General features: G+C 37.5%; 1 protein-coding gene across 4 annotated transcripts in view; it reads left to right on the top strand.

Moving 5' to 3' along the window:
• The window catches only part of SAMTOR (S-adenosylmethionine sensor upstream of mTORC1), a 100,578-nt gene that overhangs the window by 66,481 nt on the left and 14,854 nt on the right, over positions 1–19,243 (top strand). For 2 of the 4 annotated variants that reach the window (XM_054237450.2, XM_054237451.2), the window contains exon 4: positions 8,185–8,400. The exons of the other annotated variants lie outside the window; for them this stretch is intronic. In XM_054237450.2, coding sequence (XP_054093425.1) covers positions 8,185–8,400 — 216 coding nt within the window. The remainder of the gene's footprint in view (positions 1–8,184; positions 8,401–19,243) is intronic. 4 annotated transcript variants of the gene reach the window in all.

The following is a 19,243-nucleotide window of genomic DNA, read 5'->3' as shown; positions in this document are numbered from 1 at the left end:
TCCCCTTATAGGTAATCTAGCTGCCTTTGAGATTTTTTTGTTTAGCTTTGATCTTGGATAGTCTAGTGACTATGTGCCATGCGGGTGTGCATCTTGTATAGTATCTCATGGGACTTGTCTGGATTTCTGCATCTTTGTATCGACCTCTCTACCAAGATGGGGGAAATTTTCATGAATTATATCCTCAAACATGTTTTTCAAGTTGCTTGTTTTCTTTTCTTCTCTCCCAGGAATGCCAGTAAGTTGTAAATTTGGTCACTTTACATAATCTCTTATTTCCCCAAGGCTTTGTGTTTTTCTCTTCTTTTTATATGATAGGGTTGATTTGAAGAACCAGTCTTTGAGCTTTGAAATTCCTGTAGTGAATTTTTTAATTCCAGAAGTTCTGTTTTTCTTTCTTTTTTTTCTTGTTACCCAGGCTGGAGTGCAATGGCACGATCTCGGCTCACTGCAACCTCCGCCTCCTGGGTTTAGGCAATTCTCCTGCCTCAACCCCCTGAGTAGCTGGGATTACAGGCACACGCCACCATGCCCAGCTGATTTTTTGTATTTTTAATAGAGACAGGGGTTTCACCATGTTGACCAGGATGGTCTCAATCTCTTGACCTCGTGATCCACCCGCCTCGGCCTCCCAGAGTGCTGGGATTACAGGCGTGAGCCACCGCACCCGGCCCCCTGTTTTTCTTTCTTAATATGGCTGTTATCGTTCAACTCCTGGATCATTTTTCTGTTTCATGTTGAATTTCAACTTTATCTTAAATCTTGTTGAGTTTTCTTGCTATCCATATTCTGAATTATAAATCTATCAGATGTTTTATTCTGATTAGGATCCATTGCTCATGTGATCCTTTGGCAGTGATGAAACACTGGATTTCTATAATTGCCGAAGTTCTTGTTCCTGTTCCTTCTCGTCAGAGGAAACTGGTGCTGCCTTTTGAAAATTCGATATCATTGGGATAGGTTTTTGTTTGTTTGTTTACTTTTTATGCTTTATTCCTTTCAGGATATGACTGTGGTATGTGTTGAATATGATTGTTTGGCTTCCTTTCTGAGTGCATTCAGAGGGCCAGGGCGGTGTTACAGTTTCCTTGGTTGCAGACAGTTTCTACAGTGGCTTTCGCAGATGTTGCTTGGTGTAAAAATGTAGTCTTCTTTGGTGGTGTAATTCAGGCCGTATTCCGGTAGATGGCGCTTTACCAGTAAAAACCAGGAGGAGGCGACAGAAGCAAGAGAAGCACCCTTACCCCACCAGCACCACTAGTCTTCAGCGGGAATGGAGGTGCTAGAGAGGCCTGCACAGCAACTCTCTCAGCCCACATTTTCTGGGCCCCAGCATGTAGAGCTGCTGCTGCATCCATCGCAGTGCACTAATGAGAGAGGCGGGGGGTAAAAGATTACCTGCCTCTCCAAGTTGATTTCTTGGCTTTGGTGTTGCCCCCTTCAGTGGTTTGAACTTCACTTGTGTTTCCTTTGACCCAAGGAAGGCTTTGGCAGGCCATGTTCCTCCTTCCCTTAGGGCAGTCCAGACCGAAAGTTAAATCTCCAGGGACTGAAGACTGCTTCTCTCCCTGTCTTTGGACTGGTGGGCCATTGTCCCATAACCAACCAAGAAGGAGCCTGGGGCACCCAGCAATGAACCATACAAACTGGTTCCAGGTCACAAAACTGTCCCTGGCTGTAAGTCACACCACCTAGGAGAAATACCAGCTTCAGCAATAATTCTCCCACCTCAGTCTTGCAACAGGAGAGAGCCTAATTCCAGCACCTACCACTGGGGCACTCTCTACACTCACTGCTTGATTCTGGCTGTGGGGGCCCTTTCCCTGCTCCAGAGCAAGCACTCTAATCTTTGGCTGATACTAAAATGTCTACAGTGGCTGCTGTTGCCAGGTGACCAAACAGTGACTGACTTTGTTTCAGCCTGAATTTGAAATGGTGTCTTTCTCTCAGTGGGAAAATGCCTGCAACTTCCTGGTGTCTTTCCTTCTCTGTCTCTTAGCCTTTCCCTGCACTGTCTCCCAGACTTGGGAGAAACAGGGCGCTCTCCCTTTGCCTGGGTTACACAGATAACTAGCAGAAAGGTGAGACACACAGGGAGACTGACTGCCACTTTCATATATTGGGGCTCTCATTCATGTAATCAGCCAAACACCTTCATGGTGACTGCTAGCCCACCTTCTCCTCCCCAGGGTCTAGAGTGTCCTTCACTATTCTGGTGAATCCCTGCTTTAGAATTGATCTTTACATACTAGTTTTGCTGTTTCCAAGTGACTGGGGAATGCTGAAAGCCTCTAATCCACCGTTTTATGGAAAAAAAGACAAAACTCTTGGTTAATAGTAGTCATAGTAGTTTGCAAGTGTAAGATGTTCTGGAGCAGTGGTCCTCGACCCTTTTGGCACCAGAGACCAATTTCATGGGGACAGTTTATCCACGGATGGGGGTGGAGGATAGTTTAGGGATGAAACTGTTCTACTTCAGATCATCAGGCATTAGATTCTTATAAGGAGCACACAACCTAGATCCCATGCATATGTGTTTACAGTAGGGTTCATGCTCCTATGAGAATCTAATGCTGCCAGAGGCAGAGCTCAGGTGGTAATGCTCACCTCCTGCTGTGCAGCCTGGTTCCTAACAGGCTGCGGTCCAATACCAGTTTGCAGCCCGGAGGTTGGGGAACCCCATTCTAAAGCAAAGCCATAATTTTTCATGTTTTGCTTTTAAATATTAACTGTATTTGGTAAACAAGCTAACTGATAGGCATTTTATTTAAATATAGTTCTTTTCTGCTGAGTTTAGAAAAGGTCTTGTGCTTTTTAAAACAGTATTCTGTGCTTTATAATTTACACATTCAGGAACATTATCCAAAAGTTTTGACACATACAAAATCCTATCCTATTACTACAGTAAGAAAAAATGTAGAGCAGATTAATTTTACTTGGATGGTCAGCGTACTGACATTTCACCTGTAGACCCCATTACTTATTTGTGCACAGGTAGTTTTGTATCATACATTAAAAAAATGCTGAAAATTTTTATAAGTCATATGAAATACAGAAGTTGGACAGTTACAAGAAGCCTTTAATTCCACTCCCTTAAAAAATAGAAAATTCTTAATTATGCCTCATGTTGAACAGAATTTGTAACAATATATGTCCAGTAGTTATACATGTTCTTTAATATTCATAAAATTGAGTACATAGTTGAAGTTTTAGCTTTTCAATTATTTGTCCAGTGAGTATGAAATTGACAGGTTGAAAATTCACTGTTTTAAGCAAGCTTAATTATATTTGTGTCTCAATTGTATTAAGATTGACAACTAAGCTTCTTATCCCTGGCACTATTTTAATTTCATTTCATTTGGGATAGGATCCATTGCTAGGGAGCTAGTGCTGTCCTTTGGAGATGATGCAACACTCTGGCTGTATTGTGTTTCAATTTTCCAGTAATTTGTATCAAATGATGGACAGTACAAAAAAGTATAATTGACAATAGCATATGTAGGGGAAAACAACCCCAATTTTCAAATTCCTTCATCTGGTATTTAATGTGTTCCCCACTTTTTTTTTTTACAATCTCCTTCTTCTGACAGGCAGAGCAGTAGCATTGTTTGAAAGCATGTTGAAAGTATAGCAGTAGCATTGTTTGAAAGCATGTTGAAAGGAGGCAAAGAACAGCTAAGAAAAGCAGGGATTAGGCCAGGCGTGATGGCTAACACCTGTAATCCCAGCACTTTGGGAGGCCAAGGCAGGCAGATCACGAGATCAAGAGATTGAGACCACCCTGGCCAACATGGTGAAACCTCGTCTCTGCTAAAAAAAAAAAAAAAAAACAAAAATTAGCTGGGCCTGGTGACATGTGCTTGTAGTCCCAGCTACTCGGGAGGCTGAGGCAGGAGAATTGCTTGAACCCAGGAGGCGGAAGTTGTAGTGAGCCGAGGTCGCGCCACAGTACTCCAGCCTGGCACCTGGCAACAGAGCAAGACTCTGTCTCAAAAAAAAAAAAAAGGAAAGAAAATCAGGGATTAGTATGAAGTCTGCTGCTAATTGGAAAACAAGGAAATATTTAAACACTTTCAAGATCTAGTATTCAGGCCTGGGCAGTCTATGTTTGGAACTTATAGTGGAGAATGGGTTTTGAGTCTTTCGACTTTCTAAACATACTGCCATGAAGCTTATGGGGCAGCTGCTATTTAAAGAGGTACACAGAAACTGAAACTCTATAAAAGAGCCCTCTTCTTGGGTTTCACCCCATTCCCTTCCTGACTTCTTTTATCAGGCAACAGCTGCGTAGCTACAGGTGGGTGGCCCTAGAACTCATGCCCTTCCTTCCCTGGTTCTTTTTCACTCTCCCTATTTCACTTGGCCTGGGAAGATGATCTAGCTGTGGATCTGCCAAAGGCAGAGGTGGCTTCTTTAGTCATAATGTTGCACAGAATTCTGAGATGCACAAATTTTATAATATATTCCATACTAAATTTATTTTGTTGATAATAGCCAAATTCCTGGTATCGAGCAACATATATAGACACTTAATCTCAAATCATATTTTGTTTTTGAAATTACAGGCCTCATATAGTGTTATACATTTATTGTATTGTATATAGTTCCCATTCTTCTCAGTTCAGCTCTATATAGAAAAGCATGTAAAAATAATTCATAAAGCATTTTATTTATATAGCAATTACCTAAATTATGTTTTTGCTACGTACATTTAAGGATAATAGCTTTGTCTTCTTTATCACTGTATTGTTGAGACTTATGGAACCCCTGGCATATAAACACTCAGTATATAGTTGAATAATCTAATATAAAATGTTAGAGGGTAATTATTTCTGGAGAATATCCTGAGTTTTTTGGGCGTTTTGTTTTGTTTCAAGGGACAGGGTCTCACTCCGTTGCCCAAGCTGGAGTGAAATGGTGCAGTCATAGCTCATCATAGTGAACTCCTGGGCTTATGCAGTCCTCCCCTGAACCTCCCAAGTAGCCTGTATATGTATATGTATATGTATATGTATATGTATATGTATATGTATATGTATATGTATATGTATATGTACGTCATGGGAGGCCAGGCACGGTGGCTCACTCCTGTAATCCCAGCACTTTGGGAGGCCAAGGTGAGCGGGCCATGTGGTCAGGAGATTGAGACCATCCTGGCCAATATGGTGAAGCCTATCTCTTCTAAAAATACAAAAATTAGCTGGGTGGGTGTGGTGGTGTGCGCCTGTAGTCCCAGCAAGGACACAAAGAAAGTCTACAGGCCAGTAGCCATGGTGAACACAGATGCAGACCAAATCCAAAAACAGATCAAAAATGTAATACACTACAAGCAAGTGAGTTTCATTCCAGGCATGCAAAGATGGTTTAACATAGGCAATCAATAAAATGGCATTCACCATATGAAAAGAACTAAAAACCATGATTACTTCAATAGCCACAGAGAAAGCATTTTATAAAATCCAGCATTCTTTCATGACAAAAACCCTTAAACTAGGCATTGCAGGAACAGAAAAATAATAAAAGCCATCTATAAGAAACCCGCTGCCAATATCATTCTAAATGGGGAAAAGTTGAAGACATGCCCTCTAAGAACTGGAACAAGAATGCCCACTTTTACCACTTTTATTCGACATAATACTGGAAGTGCTAGCCAGAACAATCAGGCAGCAGAAACAAATAAAGGGCATCCAAATTGGAAACGATGTCAGATTTTCTCAGTTCGCTGATGATATCTTATACCTAGAAAACCTTAAAGCATCCTCTAAAATTGTATAGTTAGAATGATCTTTGGAGGTTATCTACTTCTAGCCTCTCGTTTCATGGATGAAGAAACTGAGACCTAAAGAGGATAAGTAAAATTTCTAAGGTTACATACTAGTAAAGTATGGGTATAGATAGAGCTCTGTTGATTATTTGTCTCCAGATTTTTTTTTTTTATGTACCAAACTCTTTTCTATTTCTGTGGAGAAAAATTACATTGTGAATTCTTTATATTAAAGCATAAGTTGGTTTGAAGAATACTGCCATATACATATGTGTGTTTATTTGTGGTAGTGGAATTGGATTTAATAATCTTGCAGAAACCAATGAAAGAACCATTTAAGATACTTTCTTTTTTAAATTATGTTTAAAATCAAAATGAGTTTTAAAGGAGTGTTAAGATTAGGGAAAAAGTGGCACAGGAGAATTTTTAAAGAAATACAATATAGTGAAATCAGTGACTGGACATTTCAAAATACACTTTTATAATGAGTTTCAGAGTCTATGGAAAGTCCATACCTACTTAGGAACATACACCTTTTCAGTTAACTGTGCTTTCTGACTGGAATGATAAGTCACCCACCTCAACAATCCTCTCCTTTACTCTCTACCATCCTCTCTTCATTTGGTCCTGGGAAAAGCTTGCTTATTCTGCAGGCTTCAGAGCTCCAAGTTTCTCTTCCCTTCCATGAGTGTTCTCCCGTAACATTGTCTGTACTCCTCTACTTAATGCAAACCTTGCACTGTTTACGTGTGTGTCTTCTTCACTGGATTCGTTTATTGAGTATCTGGACTCTTTACTCAACTTTATATCTCAATTCTAAAACAGGATAACACGTTCAGTAGTTTGTCATATAGGTATGTATACATGTAAAACTATTTTTTAATGATACTGAAGAGACTTGAGAGTTTTTAGCATAAAGGGCTGTTGAATTTTGTCAAAGGCTTTCTCTGCATCTATTGAGATAATCATGTGGTTTTTGTCTTTGGTTCTGTTTATGTGGTGGATTACATTTATAGACTTGCGTATGTTGAACCAGCCTTGCATCACCAGAATGAAGCCTACTTGATCATGATGGATAAGCTTTTTGATGTGCTGTTGCATTTGGTTTGCCAGTATTTTATTGAAGATTTTACATCTATGTTCATCCTGGACATTGGCCTGAAGTTTTCTTTTTTTTTTGAGTCTCTGATGGGTTTTGGTATCAGGATCATTTTGGTCTCATAAAATGATTTGGGAAGGGTTCCCTCTTTTTTATGTTGTTTGGAATAGTTTCAGGAGTGGTACCAGCTCCACTTTGTACATCTGGTAGAATTTGGTTGTGAACCCATCTGGTCCTGGACTTTTTTTGGTTGGTAGGCTGTTAATTGCTACCTCAACTTCAGCCCTTGTTATTGGTCTATTCAGGGTTTCAATTTCTTCCTGGTTTAGTCTTGGGAGGGTGCAAGTGTCCTGAAATTTGTCCATTTCTTCCAGGTTTACTGGTTTATGTGCATAGAGTACCAAAACAGAGATATAGACCAATGGAACAGAATAGAGACCTTGGAGGCAGCACCACACATCTACAACCATCTGATCTTTTACAAACCTGACAAAAACAAGCAATGGAGAAAGGATTCCCTGTTTATTAAATGGTGTTGGGATAACTGGCTAGCCATGTTCAGAAAGCAGAAACAGAACCCCTTCCTGATACCTTACACTAAAATTAACTCCGGATGGATTAAAGACTTAAATATAAGACCTAACACCATAAAAACCCCAGAAGAACACGTAGGCAGAACTATTCAGGACATAGGCATAGGCAAGGACTTCATGACTAAAACACTGAAAGCATTGGCAACAAAAGCCAAAATAGAAAAATGGGATCTAATTAAACTCCAGAGCTTCTGTACAGCAAAAAAAAAGCAATCATTAGAGTGAACCAGCAACCAACAGAATGGGAAAAAATTTTTACAGTCCACCCATCTGACAAAGGGCTAATATCCAGAATCTACAAAGAACTAAGACACATTTACAAGAAAAAAACAAACCTATTCAAAAGTAGGTAAATGATATGAACAGACACTTTTCAAAAGAAGACATATATGAGACCAACAAACATATGAAAAAAATGTTCATCATCACTGTTCATTAGAGAAATGCAAATCAAAACCACATTGAGATACCATCTCCAGTTAGAATGGCGATCATCAAAAAATCTGGAGACAACAGATGCTGGAAAGTATGTGAAGACATAGGAACACTTTTAAACTGTTGGTGGGTGTGTAAACTAGTTCAACCATTGTGGAACACGGTGTGGTGATTCCTCAAGGATCTAGAAATAGAACTTCTGTTTGACCCAGCAATCCCATTACTGGGTATGTACCCAAAGGATTATAAATCGTCCTATTATAAAGACATATGCACTTGTATATTCATTGCAGCACTGTTTACAATAGCAAAGACCTGGAATCAACCCAAATGCCCATTGATGATAGACTGCACAAGGAAAATGTGGCACATACACAGCATGGAATACAATGCAGCCATGAAAAACGATGGGTTCATGTCCTTTGTAGGGACATGGATGAATCTGGAAACCATTCTTATCAAAGTGACACAAGAACAGAAAATCAGACACCGCATGTTCTCACTCATAGGTAGGTGTTGAACAATGGGAAAAAATTTTTGTGTGAGAACACATGGACACAGGGACACAGGGAGGGGAGCATCACACACTGGGGTCTGTTGGTGGTTGCTATGAAATGACAGTAAGGGGTAGGGATGTTGGGGAGGGTTAACATGGGGAGAAATGCCAGATATAGGTGACAGGGAATGGAGGTAGCAACCACCTTGCCATGTTAAGTACCTATGCAACAACCCTGCATGATCTGTACATGTACCTCAGAACCTAAAGTACAATTTAAAAAAAAAATGCAAAAAATAGTACTTGACTTTTTATAGGTTTGTAATACTTTTTCAGTAAATTTCAAATAAAAATTATTTCTAAACTAAGATTAACGTTTTAATAGCTATATATTTATAACTATAGCTACCTAATATAAACTTCTATTTTTTATTATCTTCCAGAAGAAAATTTTTTGAAGAGACAGGGTCTCATTCTGTTGCCCAAACTGGAGTGCAGTGGCATGGTCATAGCTCACTACAGCCTCCAATTCCTGACCTCAAGTGATCCTCCCACCTCAGCCTCTTGAGTAGCTGGGACTACAGGCATGCACTACCATGCCTGGCTAATTTTTTTTTTTTTTTAAGAGACAGTGACTCACTATGTATTCTGGGCTGGTCTTGAACGTCTGGCCTCAAGCAGTCCTCCTGCCCTAGCCTCCCAAAAGCACTGGGATTACAGGCATGAGCCACAACACCTGGCCTATCCTCATATTTCTGTTTTTAGAACTTGGGCTTCTAGGTTGACAGTCCTTGTAGTATTTTCAGCATCAAAAATTAGAAATTATGATCTGAAACAGGTTTATCTTGTTTGTTTTTGGTGGGTAGTACTCTGTGAATAAAAGGTAATCTGAAAAACTGTTTGAATAACAAAATAAAGGAATTTCCAGGTCTTTTAATTTCAGTAAGAAAGAATAGTTCAATTAGGATTATCAAGAAAAATAAAGAACTTGTTGTAGTATGTCTGTTGTTAAATGATTTATTCTTAATTTGCTAAGGCAGTTTTTTCGAAATTCAGATATCTAACTACCAACTTGACCGTTTAACTTTTAAATAAGATTTTTCCCCGAAGTAAATTTATATTGTGAGAATTTAGGCAAATTCTCACAATATAAATTTAAAGAATTAGTGCCAGAAGTTAGTCTTTATCAATGTTGTTTTATACATAAAAATTATCTTGAAATGAAAGTCGTTCTTAAAAGAATGACTTATTTTATAAGCAGTAATTAAAATGGGAAAAATGAGTAATTCAGGAATTTTATTTATATTTGCATTAGGTGTTAACTAATTTGCAGAAAATTTCTAGAATGCTCATATTCCAAAAAAGGATATAAGTGGCTTATAAAAACAATTTTTTAAATGAGGAAAACTAAATGTATGAATATGGAACCAGAAGTGAGATTAATATAAACAAAACCAGTAAAAATGCTGGTATACTTGTTAGAAGTGGTCCACAGTTATAGCTCATAATCACTGTAGGTTCCCTAGAAAGTTGTTCCATTCTTTCAAAATCATTTTCATTTGACAGCTTTTACTGTGTGAAATGAACCTGTCCAGGTTTACTTCATTTGACACTTATCCCTTTATGGGGTCTATGAACAACAAGAAAAAAAATCTTTTTCACTTACTTTTTTTTAACTTACATTTTAGGCTCAGGAGTACATGTGCAGGTTTGTTACATAGGTAAATTCATGTCACAGATGATTTTGCCACTCAGGTACTAAGCCTGATACCCAATACTAATACTTTTTCTGATCTCCCTCCTTCCAACCTTTACCCTCAAGTAGGCCTTAGTGTTTGTTTCCCTCTTTATATCCATGTGTTCTCATCACTTATAAGTGAGAACATGCAGTATTTGGTTTTCTGTTTCTGCATTAATTTGCTAACTATGATGACAAATCCTGTAAGAACTTACTAAGGATAAATCTAAGAGAAACCAGGATAGCTATACATAGCATTAATGTAAAAGAATTGTTTCTCTCTTGCAAAAAAAAGTGTACCTATTATTTTGTCACCCAGGTACTAAACCTAATACCCAATAGTTATTTTTTTCTGATCTTTTCCTTCCTCCTGACTTCTGCCCTCAAGTAGGCCCCGGTATCTGTTGTTTCCCTCTTTATGTCCATGTGTTCTCCTCACAAGTGAAAACATGCAGTATTTGGTTTTCTATTCCTGCAGTAGTTTGCTAAGTATGATGGCCTCCAGCTTCATCCATGTTCCTGTAAAGGACATTATATTGTTCTTTATTATGGCTACGTACTATTCCATTTTCTTTATCCAGTCTACCATTGATGGACATTTAGATTTATTCCAATTCTTTGCTACTGTCAATAATGCTGCAGTGAACACACACGTGCATGTGTGTTTATGGTAAAATGATTTGTATTCCTTTAAGTATACAGCGAGTAATGGGATTGCCAGGTCAAATGGTATTTGACTGATGCTTTTAGCTCTTTGAGGAATCACCACAATGTTTCTCCAATGGTTGAACTAATTTACACTCCCACCAACAGGGTATAAGCATTTTCTTTTCTCCACAACCTCACCAGCATCTGTTATTGACTTTTTTTCTTTTTGGGGGGTTGGGGGGACGGAGTCTCACTCTGTCACCCAAGCTGGAGTGCAATGATGCAATCTTGGCTCACTGAAACCTCTGCCTCCCGAGTAGTTAGAATTACAGGCACCCGCCACCACACCCAGATAATTGTTTGTGTTTTTAGTAGAGACTGGCTTTCACCATGTTGGTCAGGCCAGTCTTGAACTCCTAACCTCAGATGATCCACCTGCCTCAGCCTCCCAAAGCACTGAGATTATAGGTGTAAGCCACCATGGCTGGCCGTATTTATTCACTTTAATAATACCCATTCTGACTGGTATGAGATGGTATCTCATTGTGGTTTTCATTTGCATTTCTCTAATGATCAGTGATATCGAACTTTTTTTAATATGCTTGTTGGCTATGTGTGTGTATTCTGTTGAGAAGTGTGTTCATGTCCTTCACATACTTTTTATAATGGGGTTATTTTTTCATGAAAATTAGTTTAGGTTCCTTACAGATGCTGGATATTGGACCTTTGTCAATGCCTAGTTTGTAAATATTTTTTCCATTCTATAGCTTTGTCTTAGGGGAAGAAAAGTAAAAAAAAAAGAACAAGTCTCACTCTGTTGCCCAGGCTGGAGTGCAGTGGCACAATCTTGGCTCACTGCAACCTCTGCCTCCCGGGTCCAAGCAGTTCTCCCCTCTTCAGCCTACCAAGTAGCTGGGACTACAGGCATGTACCACCATGATCGGCTAAGTTTTTGTATTTTTAGTAGAGATGGGGCTTCACCATGTTAGCCAGGATGGTCTTGATCTCCTGACCTTGTGATCCGCCTGCCTCAACCTCCCAAAGTAAGTGAGCCAGCTTGTTTTTCAGTCTGTTGGTAGTTTCTTTTGCTATGCAGAAGCTTTTAAGTTTAAATTAGATCCATCTGTCAAATTTTGCTTTTGTTGCAATTGCTTTTAGCATCTTCATCATGAAATCTTTTCTCATTTCTATGTCCAGAAAGGTGTTGCCCAGGTCATCTTCCAAAGTTTTTATAGTTTTGGGTTACACATTTAAGTCTTCAGTCCATCTTTAGTTGATTTTTGTATATAGTGTAAAGAAGGGGTCTAGTTTCAATCTTCTGCATAGGGCTAGCTGCTGATCCCAGCACCATTTACTGAATGTTCTTTCCCCATTGCTTGTTTTTGTCAAGTTTGTCAAAGATCAGATGGTCATAGCTGTGTGGCCTTATTCTGGGGTCTCTAGTCTCCCATTGGTCAATGTGTCTGTCTACCAGTACCATGCTGCTTTGTTTACTGTAGGAGCCTTGTAATATCATTTGAACTTGAATAATGTGATGACTCCAGCTTTGTTCTTTTTGCTTAGGATTGTTTTGGCAATTTGGGCTCTTTTCTGTTTCCATATGAATTTTAAAATAATTTTTTTTAGTGCTGTGAAGACTGTCATTGGTAGTTTGATAGCACTAGTATTGACTCTGTAAATTGCTTTGGGCAATATGACCATTTCAAAAATATTGATTCTTTCTTTTTTTTTTTTTTGCCAATCAGTTTGAGCTTTATGAGGTTGCTCAGGTTAGCCTTGAACTCATGACCTGGCCTTCACAAGCACCACGACCTCCGGCGGGAGCCACTTTGACCCCCAATATTGATTCTTTCTATCCATAAGCATAGAATGTTTTTCCATTTGTTTGTGTCATCTCTGATTTCTTTGAGCAGTGTTTTGTAATACCTTCCTGGTTAGCTGTAATCCTAGGTATTTTATTCTTTTTCTGCCAATTGTGAATGGGATTGCATTCCTGGCATATAGAAATACTAGTGATTCTTGTACATTGATTTTTGTATCCTGAAACTTTGCTGAAGTTGTTTTATCAGTGGAAGGTGCTTTTGGGCCAAAACCGTGATGTTTTCTGGATACAGGATCATGTCATTGGCAAACAGGGATGGTTTCTGTTTCCTCTCTATTATATTTGGATGTCCTTTATTTCTTTATCTTGTCTGATTCAACATACAGACAGTCCTATGTTGAATAGGAGTGGTGAGAGGATATCCTTGTTGTGTGCTGGTTTTCAAGGGGAATGTTCCAGCCTTTGCCTATTCAGTATGATGCTAGCTGTAGGTATGTCATAGATGACTTGTTATTTTGAGGTATATTTCTTTAATGCCCAGTTTATTGAGAGTTTCTAACATGAAGATTAGACTTCAGCAGAAGCCTTTTCTGCATCTGTTGAGATGATCATGTGGTTTTTGTCTTTACTTTATGTGATGAATCACATTTCTTGATGTGCATATATTGAACCATTCTGGCTTCCTGGGGATAAAGCTTACTTGACTGTGGTGGAAGAGCTTTTCTGTGTGCTGCTGGATTCAATTTGCAGGTATTTTATTGAGGATTTTTGCATCAGTGTTCATCAAGGATACTTCTTTTTTTTGTTTGTTTGGTATCAGGATGATGCTGGCTTCATAGAATGAGTTGAAGAGGAGTCACTCCTCCTCAGTTTTTTGGAACAGTTTCAGTAGGAATGGTACCAGCTCTTTGTAGAATTCTGTGAATCTATCTGGTCCTGGGTATTTTTTGGTTGGTAGGCTACTTATTACTGATTCAGTTGTAGAGCTCATTGGGAATCAATTTCTTCCTGATTCAGCCTTGGGAGGGGATATGTGTCCAGATATTTATCTGTCTCTTCTAGGTTTTCTAGTTTGTTTCACCCACTTCTAATTAAAATTTAGCAATTCCTTCTTTAATGAATGTAGGCAGCAAAACTGCTATCTGTGCCTTTGTTACTCAGAAAAATTATAGATGTTTGTATCATATTGTAGTTACCATATATGTCAGAATATTTATTCTCATCACTACTTTGAAATTGTGGTAATCATTAGATAGATTGCTGAATCCTTATTTAATGTTACTAAAGAAACACTTGTTACTATATCATAGCTTTGTTTTTGTAATAGTATGATAACTATATGTCAGGATAACTAGTGGCTTTACCATCCATTAATGGTCTTGACTAAATCAAGTTATGTTTATTATAGTGGTTGCAAAATGGTGATTAATTTTTATCTTGCTTAAATATATTGGTTGGGATTCTTGTGTAAAAACAAGCTTTCCCTTCTCCCCCTCTTATTTTTTTTCTTTAAGTACCTGTGGACTCAATCATTGTGTTAACATTCATTCTTATGATAGTGAAATCCTCCCAAATTAGGCCAATGGAAGTGCCTTTAAAGTAGTTTCTTTTACCTTCCCACATGTCATTAGTGTTTAAGCAGTTCTTTACTTTCTTGTACAGTAAGCTCATCCAGGCTTACCATATGCTTTCTCTGCTTCAACCTTGGCATAATTTTAGTGGGAGAATGGGATTCTGAATATTAGATATGCTCTTTGTTACTGTGGTGTCACGGCTTTGACATCCTTTCTTATGAAACCTCTAGTTCTAATTCATCACTGCAGGGGTTTTTTCCCTCCATTGCCTCATTCTGAATTTGTATCTCCCAGCAACTTTAATTTATTTGCCATTTGCTCAGCTCTTAAAAATTTAGGATATTTTTGCAGTTTTTTTTTTTTTGTCCTTAGAATATTACCCATCAAGATTATTGTAGTCGGAATACTATACTATATTGAAATGTTATTGAATTGTTGGTTTTTCTCCTGTGTTATTTGACATTTAACTAGATTAGTTTAACAACTTTCTGAAGTCAAAACTACAATGAAAGGTATACTCAGACATACCATATCATACTTAAAGCATCCACCTTGTTCCAAATCTTCTGAGGATTTATTCATTTCTGGTTTATCCTTCCTGCAAAAATAAACATATGTATGACAATAACAAAATCTCTTCAAATCAATTTACAAAGATTCTTCTTTGTTTTTTTCTTAGTGGTAGAAGATTGAGGAAACATTTAAAAAGTAAGACCGTCAAATATTTGAACAACATGATTAGCAAACTTGCCCACTTATCAACATAGATGTAAAATCCATACACACAGTCAATTCTCATTTGTAAATTTCTTGTCTGTAAATTCACCTAACTTAGTTTAACCCTACAATCAATACTTGGGGCAAAAAAATTGAGTCACTCTACACACAGACTTCCCAGCTGACATCTAACAAGGTGAGCTATGCCATCTTGTTTCCACTCTCCCACACAATACTCTTTTCACAGCCTATTTGGTGTTAAATTTTTTGTTTGTGCTTTTTGTTGATGACTTTGCTTTTAAAATAATACTCCCACATATGGTGTTAAAGTCTAGTGTTCCTAAACACAAGAATGCTGTGTTGTGCCTTACAAAGAAAATACATGTGTTATGTAAGCTTCCTTCAGGCATGAGTTATAGTGCTGTTGTCCATGAGTTCAATGTTAGTGCACCAACAATATGTATTAAATATAGTGCTTTTAAACAGAAACACATAAATTCAAAGTATGTGTTGATGAAAATGTTGTGACCAGAGACCTAACCCTGTAGTTTCCATGAGAGCCATTGTTCAGCATTCATTAATTCAACATTCATGGTCACTTTATAGAACCAAATGATAACAATTAGCCAGAATTAACTATATATACACAGAGATATATAAAGCAAATCCTTCAGATTATGAAAAGAATAATATATCGAAACCAATTTAGGACCTTCCAAAGAATATAAGATTGATTTGACACTATACAATTCATGAATTTTTTTCTACCACATATGCAGATTAGTCATATCTGCACAGATATATAGAATGCATTTGGTAAAATTCTGCATGGATTTGTGTCAAGAGTTAGCTAAGCATAAAAATGACTTCAAGAAGTCCTGGCCAGAGCAGTCAGGCATGAGAAATAAAACGAGTTAAATAGGAACAGTCCAGCTATCTCTGTTTGCAGGTGATACGATTCTATATCTAGAAAACCCCATAATCTCTGCAGAAAGCTCCTAGATCTGATGAACAACTTCAGCAAAGTTTCAGGATACAAAATAAATATACAAAAATCAGTAGCATTCCTATACATCAGCAACATTCAAGCTGAGAGGCAAATCAAGAACACAATCCTATCCACAATTGCCACAAAAAGAATAAAATACCTAGGAATACAGCTAATCGGAGGTGGGGGTGGAAAATCTCTGCAACAAAAATTGCAAAACACTGTTCAAATCAGAGATAACGCAAACAAATGGAAAACATTTAATGCTCATGGACAGGAAGAATAAATATTGTTGAAATGGCCATACTGTCAAAGCAATTTACAGATCCAGTACTATTTCCGTCAAACTACCAACTACATTCTTCACAGAATTAAGAAAAACTATTTTAAAATTCATGTGGAACCAGAAAAAGCCCAAATCACCAAGGCAATCCTAAGCAAAAATGACAAAAATGGAGGCTTCCCACATTCCTCAACTTCAAATGATACTGCAAGGCTACAGTAAACAAAACATCATGGTACTGCTACCAAAACAGACACATATACCAATGGGACAGAATAGAGAACCCAGAAATAAGTTCTATAACCATCTGATTTTCAACAAAGTTGACAAAAGCAATGTGGACAGGGCTCGCTCTTCAATAAATGATGCTGAGATAACTAGCCATATGCAGAAGATTGAAACTGGACCTCTTTCTTACAACATACACAAAAATCAATTCAACATCAATTTAAAAACTTAAAATGTAAAACTATAAGAACATTGGAAGATAACCTACAAAATGCTGTTCTGGACATAAAACCTGGGAAAGATTATGACAAAGATGCCAAAAGTAATTGCAACAAAAACAAAAATTGACAAACGGGACCTAATTAAACTACAGAGCTTTTGTACAGCAACAGAGACTAAACAGAATAATCAGACAGCCTACAGAATGGGAGAAAATATAACTATACATCCAACAAAGGTCCAATATCCAGCATCTATAAGGAACTTAAAGAAATTTACAAGTAGAAAACAACCCCATTAAAAAGTGGGCAAGGGATATGAACAGACACTTCTCAAAAGAAGACAAACGTATCCAGCAAGCATGTGAAAAAAATGCTCAGCATCACTAAATGTTAGAGAAACACAAATCAAAACCACAGGGAGATACCATCTCACAGGCATCAGAATGGCTATCATTAAAAAGTCAAAAAATAACAGTTACTGGTAAGGTTGCAGAGAAAAGGGAGTGCTTATACACTGCTGGTGGGAATGTAAATGAGTTAGCCATTGTAGAAAGCAGTGTGGCAATTCCTCAAAGAACTTAAAACAGAATTACTACTTGACTCAGCAATCCCATTATTCAGTATGTATTCAAGGGACTATCAATCATTCCACAGTAAAAACACATGTACTCATACATTCATCACAGCACAATTCACAATACCAAAGACATGGAATCAACCTAAATGCTCATCAACAGTATACTGGATAAAGAAAACGTGGTATATATACACCATGGAATACTATGCAGCCATAAAAACAAATGAAATCATGTCTTTTGTAGCAACATGGAAGGAGCTGGAGGCCATTATCCTACACAAACTAATTCGGGAAAAGAAAACCACATACTGCACGTTCTCACTTGTTAGTGGGAGCTAAGTGATAGAACACATGGACACAAAGAACAACATACACTGGGGATTATTTAAGGGTGGAGACTGAGAAAAGGGAGAGGATTAAAAAAAAAAAAACGTATCCATTGGAAACTATCCTTATTACCTGGGTGACAAAATAATCAGTATACCAAACTCCCTAGACACGTAGTTTACCTATGTAACCTGCACACGTATCCCTGGGCCTAAAATAAAAGTTTGAAAGAAAGGAACTTTATCAAGGATAGTATATAAAACCTATACCAGGTTTTATATTTAATAATGAAACACTGGAATGTTCCTTCTGAGATAGAGTTAATAGTGTCCATCCATTTGCCCACTTATGTATACAAACATATTGGAAGTCCTGGGCAGAGTAGTAAGGTGAAAAAAAAAAAAATGGATGGGTAGGTGGGTGATAGAGGACAAAACACAAATGTCATTTTTCACAGGTTAGGAACTTATGTACCTAGAGTACACAAAATAATATACAGATAAGCAATTGAGATAAAAAGTAGTAGAGCTGATAAATCTAAAAAATGTGTATAGAGTAACCACCCCCTCTTCACAGAGAATGCCAACAACCCCTATGGAGGCCTAAAACCACAGATATTACTGAATCCTATGCATACTGTGTTTTTTATACATACATACATACCCATGATAAAGTTTAATTTGTAAGTTAGGCACAATAAGAATAAGAATAATAAAATGGAACAATTATAACAAAATACTGTAATAAAAATTATGTGAATGTGGTATCTCAAAGTATCTTATTGTACTTCACTTACCCTTATGATGTAAGATGATAAAATGCCTATGTGATGAGATGAAATGAGGTGAATGACTTAGGCATTGTGACATAGCATTAAGCTATTATTGATAGTCTGACCATACATCAGGAGGAGGAGGATCATCTGCTTTCAGTAATCTAGATCATGAAGCTATGCTGGTTAAATATCAGGACCATATGATACCCTGTTAATGATTAATGCAGAAAGTGTAGATACTTTGGACAAAGGGATGATTTATGTCATGGGTCTGATGGTGTGAGATTTTTACCTTGCTACTCAGAATGTCATATAATTTAAATCTTATGAATTGGTTTATTTCTAGAATTTTCTGTTGAATGTTTTCAGACCATGGTTAACTGCAGGTAACTGAAACCACAAAAGGTGGAACAGCAGATAAAGGGGGACTATTGTATGCAAAGTCAGTTGCATCTGTGTAATCAACAGAAAATTAAATTTTAAAAAAAAGTACAGAGTATCTATGGGGGAAAAAGATAAAAGCATCAAAAACTAGGAAATACCAAGGAATGTAACTCCAACAAAGATGTGAGGGAACTTTTTAGAGAAAATGATCAAAACTGTTGACAATTTTTATAAATAAATGGATAACTATCCATGTTCATGGATTTGAAGATTCAATATTATAAGGATAATTCTCCTTAAATGATCTTTAGACTTAATGCTAATACTAATAAGAGTCTTAAATGTACCACTATACAGCAGTGAGAGTGAATTATAGAAGCACAGACAACTCAAAAACATCAAATGAAAGAAGCAAGTCAAAAAATGTAGTGTAAAACTAAACTATAGGCATTCAGTCATAAGTAGTTAAAAATTAAGGGAATGGTTATCCCTAAAATAAGGATAGTGGTTTGGAAAAATGTGAAGGATGTCATCAGGGAGAGGCATGCTTCCAGGGTGCAGACATAATATCTTG

This window comes from Callithrix jacchus, chromosome 11, assembly GCF_049354715.1.
Source record: "Callithrix jacchus isolate 240 chromosome 11, calJac240_pri, whole genome shotgun sequence".
NCBI lineage: Eukaryota > Metazoa > Chordata > Mammalia > Primates > Cebidae > Callithrix > Callithrix jacchus.
This window is presented reverse-complemented; position numbering and strand designations above follow the sequence as displayed.